The sequence below is a fragment of the Rhynchophorus ferrugineus genome, unplaced genomic scaffold, assembly GCF_030347505.1.
Source record: "Rhynchophorus ferrugineus isolate W39M unplaced genomic scaffold, kcgeb_rfMv2 rfM2, whole genome shotgun sequence".
In the NCBI taxonomy this organism is placed as follows: domain Eukaryota; kingdom Metazoa; phylum Arthropoda; class Insecta; order Coleoptera; family Curculionidae; genus Rhynchophorus; species Rhynchophorus ferrugineus.
Window position 1 is genome coordinate 90,234,186 of NW_027472581.1, and position 5,662 is coordinate 90,239,847.

Here is a 5,662-nt window from a genome sequence, read left to right on the forward strand (position 1 = left end):
TGAATTTTTTAAAGGTTTTAGAGTTTTTTAAGGTCTTCGGTGCTCATTTCACTACGTCTAAACTTAGCATACCAATCCTTGATGGTTGATTTTCCCAGAGCAGTGTCCGGAAACTCGGCATCAGGCCAAGTTTTTGCTTCAACTGTATTTTTGCCTTCAAAAAGCAATACTTTATCAAGACGCGAAATTCCTTTTTAACCATTTTTCCACAATAACAAAAGTTGCTTCACTCAAAATGCTATAATACACAAACTAATGATCCAACAGCTGTCAAATGTATACACGCATCTTTTGGGGGTTAGGGCTAAATAAAAAGCATATGGATTTAATTCTAATAGCACCATCTATGTGTCAGGCCGTGGACTTTTCAATTGACCATCAGGTATGGAATAAAAAGAGAAAATCATGTAATTTTGTTAGATTTTTAGTTGAAATATTAAAAATCTATGTACATCCGTAGATAAAAATCAAATTTATTTTCACTTAATTTTAGTTGCTGATAAAAACATTCTTTTGATATCTTTCAAAAACATTCAGAACGATTTTTTTATGTTTTCTGGTGTTACCACCTTATTTGGACGTCCACTGTGTTCTGAAGCATCGGTGTCTCTACGACTACATTTGAAGTCAGCAAACCAACGTTTTTTTGTTGTTTCTGATAGAGGGGAGTCCTTGTAACACTTTTCAAGCGATTGCTTCGATTGAACGGTATTTTTGCCATAAAAAAGCAGTACAATTGTTTTTGATGTCGTAAACCTATTCTAAACTATTTAAAGTTCGTATATAATCAATCTTTTAACATAGCCTTGTAGCCTCAAACGTACATAATGCAATAATATAATAATATAATTACATAAAATAACACAATTATATAATAGTTAGTTCTGTATGAATTTTAGAACACCCTTTATATTAAGAAATATATTTTTATACAGAACATGATATCAGAAAATGACGCTTTTAAAATTCAAAGTAATATTATACATATAATATATTTACTCTTCAGTATCTCCAGGGAAAATCAATATATTATTTGATTAAATTGCCTTTATTTGTTTGATTTGAAAAATTGCTTAAGATTAGACGTCTGTCAACAATATAACCTTCAAACAAGAGACTGCGACTTTTTCAAAATATGGTCTAAGCAGACTTAAAAAAGGCAAAAAATGTACCGATCCTTATTGTGAAAGATTGATGAAATTTCTCTCATAGTTAATGATAAATATATAATACTATGGATGTAAATTATTGTAGCAATTGTTCCGAATAATGTCAATGTTACACAAAATCTAATTTTTTCATTTTATAGGTTGAGTTTCAGTAATAATGATAATTTGAAATATCTTTGTAGTTTTGCAATGCTATGATTACTTTAAAACAACACAAAAAAAATTTCAATATTGTCTACTTCATAATATATATAGTTCATGATCCTTTATGTCGTCACACTGAAATAGTTTAATTAAGGTACCGAAAAATAATACAATATACATCAATTAACACAGAAAACGAATGGAATTAAAAAATAGATTCATACATTTTATATCAAATCAAAAAATTTGTATTGATTTGTCAACATATCAATACAGTAATCCGTTATGAATCATATGTTTTATGTCAACAATTTTTAAAAATAGACTTGGCTTTCCCTCTACATGAAACGAAAACATTACGGTATAATTTGCAGTTGCATTGTCAGAAAAGTCCATTGTTTCTCATAAACATTTTTCTTGGATGAATTCTGGCAAGCTTATCAGTATACAATTATTTCCAGTATTTAATAGTGAGGTTAGGAGGAGTAAGAAAATTAGTATTAATCCATAAAATGTGTTTTGGAATATTTGGTAGAATATGTCACTGGGGACCTTTAATAGCCATAGGTATGTATATTTTAGAGTATATAGACACATACATTAAAATAATGTATTTTAGGTATAATAAAACTAGTAACTGGCATGACAATACATTGTAGTGGTATGTGGTGGCCTTCGGTTACTTTAGGTGGTTTTTTAAATACTCTATGCTTCATGAGTCTATCAGGCCTGACACTTTATAATTTTCTATCAGCAATGTACCATGGTCCCGGGTACTTAGAACTAAAATGGAAACCTGTAATAATAAACTACATGGTTTTTATATTCATTACAGTGTTAACTATATTTTAGGAAAACTCTGATGACTGTCAATATTTACAAATGTGTGGAATCTGTCAAGGCTATAAAGCACCAAGATCACACCACTGCCGAAAATGTATTATATGATACATATCTTATGATATTTAATAGAAACATTCATTTCAACAGGTGGAAGATGTGTATTAAAAATGGACCACCACTGTCCATGGATTAATAATTGCGTTGGATGGGGAAATCATGCTCATTTTACCTACTTTTTACTGTTTGCCATTTTGGGATGTTTTCATGCTTCAATTGTTCTAGGATGTTCTTTATACAGGTAAATTAAATTTAATAAAAACCTTCCGTCTATCTTCCTAATATCTATCTCTGTTACAGAGCAATTTATAGAGTAAATTATTTGCATTATAAAATTGATAACGTCCCTATAGTTAATTTAGGATTAATAGGTATGATTATGACGGTGTTAGCTTTAGGATTTGCCATAGGTGTTGTATGGGCTGTAGGATTGCTTCTCTATTTTCAAGTATATAAAAACTGTATTTATTTAAGCACTGTGTTTGTTTAAATGCACTACTATTTCAGATAAGGGCAATAATCAGAAATAGAACAGGTATAGAAGATTGGATATTAGAAAAGGCAAATTATCGGAGAAGATATACAACAGAACAATTTGTGTATCCTTACAATTTAGGACGTTGGAGGAATATTAAAGAAGTACTTAATTTTAGTGCTCAACCAGTAGGAGATGGTGTACATTGGCCAGTAATCAAGGGATGTACTCAATACACTCTTACAGTAAGCAAACATATGAATAAAATTTAATAAACATCTACTAAAACTGCGAAAAAATAATTTGACATTTTATATTGTTTAAAGTCAAATAAGTTTATGTAAGACATTTTGCCTATATATTAAGAATTGCCTCTATAACATTTCAAAATCGACAAACTGTCATTATAGCTTGCTAACAATTATGCTAGCTATAATCAGTTAAACATTAGAGTATTTAAAATTAATGCAATAGATATTCTTTATTAAAATTGCCTAATAAATAATTAAACATGTATTGTGAACCTCATTTTATTTGCAATAAAATTGCAATTTAAATTTGGCCTATATTTCCATAACTAAATTCCTAAAAATATATTATGTAGTTACAAAAAATACTTATATATACATTAACTTTTTAAATATTCATTGTTTGGTAACAAAGACTTGAATAATTATTTCCATTGAAATATTAATTCCAGATTGAACAGATCCAACAAAAAGAAGAAAAACGTCTCAAGACTCGGTTATTCCAGATAATTAAACCTACCTCAGGATATTGGTTTCCCATAGCACATGGTATAAAAGTTTGTTGTAACTTCCCTTGTACAGATGAAGCCAGATTAAAACTGGAAGTTAATGATTTGGTGAAAGTTACGAGAGGGAAAAAGTAATTTATAACTACCTAAATATTTTAACACTATTACTTATTTTTGTGTCTCTTCCAGGTACTGGTTATTTGGAGAAAAAGTTCAGAATAACATTCCTAAAGAAATGGAGGTATTACATAGACTAAGAGGTTGGTTTCCTAGATGTTGTGCAACTGAAATTCTTGAAGCTCCTGTATCAGAAAATGTTAACAAAAAAATTTTGTAAATACAATTCTTGGTATAATAATTTTAATATCTTCAAGGCCACAAAGTCATCCATTTTCTATATTCAACACAAATACCATACTTGAACTTAAATAAAAATTCATATCTATTGGTCTTAAAGATGTGAAAGACTGAAACAAACTTTTTATCTATGCCTCAGATAATAAGTAAATATTGATGTTTAAATAGTATTTTGATGTAAGTATTTTTTATTTGATAATTTTTATATAGTGCAGCTAGTCAGCACAGATGAATTTATACTATTGGGGTATTTCAATAAATACACTAAGAGAAAAGTTTTGTAATTATTTATTTTTATGTTTAAAAACACATATCGATACAACACTGCCAACTTTGCCCCCAAACTTAAATTGTGGAGTAGGGATAAGACAATCAAGATCAAAATGATCCTTATATTGATCTTGTAACTCATTATGTGTCCAGTTGCATGATGTTATAATAAAAAGCCCATCTGATTTAAGGGCCTTTTCTATATTAACAATATACATATTGCGATTTTCTTGTGCATTTTCACTTAAACTAATAGCATCATATGTACCTTTATCATGCACAATATCATATACATCATTTAGTCCTTGTAGAATATCACACTGTGAGTATTTTATATTAAGTCCTCTATTTTCAGCAATGGATTGTGCTAAAATTACAGCTCTCTCTGAGTAATCAACACCAACTAAATTTGTATACCCCTCATTTGCCAATTCTATCAAGGTATGTCCATTACCACATCCAACATCTATTATGCGGGCTGTTTTTGGTATATGTTTTATTATCCATACTGTTACTTTATCTACGATATCTTCACCGAACCATATCTCACCAACATCTCCATGATTTGTAAAGTTCTTTATCTCTTGTTTGTATCTCTTCTCCCAGTATTCCAACGTTCCTAATTCAGAAGGTTCTAATTCTTCCATTTTATTAAATTACGGTCACAGAATAAATACTATTTCCTTGTTAGGTGATTACACAGAAAAACAACAAAAGATATATAGGTTATATCCTAACCTTGTGTTTATTTCTTCGTCTCTGAAGTTAGAGGCGATTAGATATATGACTATATTTAAATATATACTCTAAGGATAGAATATATTTTAAATTATTTATTTTTTAAAAACATTTCAATTTATAATTGTATCTTGTAAGCTTTTCTAATTTCTCAACATTGTATATGCTGCAAGATGATCTGATATGAAATTAAATTATCGTTTGACAAGGCAAATATTTTTTAAAAATAAGTAGTAAAATATAGAATAGATATTGACAAGAAATAAAAATAGATACCGTTATACAACGCAAATTACATTGTTTCCTAAACATAGAATAAAGAAGAAGAGATAAAAGAGAAAGAGTAGGTGGAGGAAGGTTTCTTGAATACCCTTTTATTTACTATTATAACTAGATTGTTTAAATTTACGTTGTGTAAGCTATCAACTCTTCGTTTGATAAAAACGTTTTGTGGGAATTAATTCTTTAAACTGTAAGTTACCGGAATTATATTTGGTACATAATGTAGATCTTGTAAAAATTCGTACGCAGCTTTGTAAAACCAAAAACTTCCAAAATATTATGAAGTAAATAATGAATACCTGTAGTTCTACTAAACAATCCAGAACTACATTGCCTACAAATTTTTATGAAAAGCCTGTATTCTAATGGTATTTTAATGTATTTAGAAATTGTGTACTATAAAGTACTGTTTACAAAATTGATACTATGGATCTGTAAGCATCAGAAGCTGTCAGCTTCATAGAAATTATTATTTTTGGAAATATGACTAGATCCCGTCCATAAAATAATGATTTATATTTGGTGTAATCAAGTCAGCCTGGTTACAAATTTAAGTAAAACTCTACGAAA

At 28.9% G+C, this 5,662-nt stretch overlaps 2 protein-coding genes across 2 annotated transcripts; one reads left to right on the forward strand and one right to left on the reverse strand.

Annotated features, from left to right (window-relative positions):
• The first annotated feature begins 1,602 nt into the window (after positions 1 to 1,602).
• Positions 1,603 to 4,077, forward strand: LOC143191635 (palmitoyltransferase ZDHHC6). The gene is made up of 8 exons (XM_076396934.1): positions 1,603 to 1,880; positions 1,933 to 2,111; positions 2,166 to 2,250; positions 2,304 to 2,454; positions 2,514 to 2,661; positions 2,721 to 2,933; positions 3,389 to 3,576; positions 3,635 to 4,077. Exons 1-8 carry the CDS (start codon positions 1,826 to 1,828, stop codon positions 3,780 to 3,782), a joined length of 1,167 nt encoding a protein of 388 aa, XP_076253049.1. The 5' UTR covers positions 1,603 to 1,825; the 3' UTR covers positions 3,783 to 4,077.
• Positions 4,075 to 4,826, reverse strand: LOC143191639 (EEF1A lysine methyltransferase 2). The gene has a single exon (XM_076396940.1). It carries the CDS (start codon positions 4,717 to 4,719, stop codon positions 4,087 to 4,089), a length of 633 nt encoding a protein of 210 aa, XP_076253055.1. The 5' UTR covers positions 4,720 to 4,826; the 3' UTR covers positions 4,075 to 4,086.
• Between the last annotated feature and the right edge of the window lie 836 nt (positions 4,827 to 5,662).

Bases quoted from the DNA above. Each gene is read 5' to 3' on its own strand.
- LOC143191639 (XM_076396940.1), bottom strand. From the start codon at position 4,719: ATGGAAGAATTAGAACCTTCTGAATTAGGAACGTTGGAATACTGGGAG.
- LOC143191635 (XM_076396934.1), top strand. From the start codon at position 1,826: ATGTGTTTTGGAATATTTGGTAGAATATGTCACTGGGGACCTTTAATA. The intron at 2,251-2,303 runs GTATTATATGAT...TCATTTCAACAG, and splicing joins ATCACACCACTGCCGAAAAT to GTGGAAGATGTGTATTAAAA. The intron at 3,577-3,634 runs GTAATTTATAAC...TGTCTCTTCCAG, and splicing joins AAAGTTACGAGAGGGAAAAA to GTACTGGTTATTTGGAGAAA.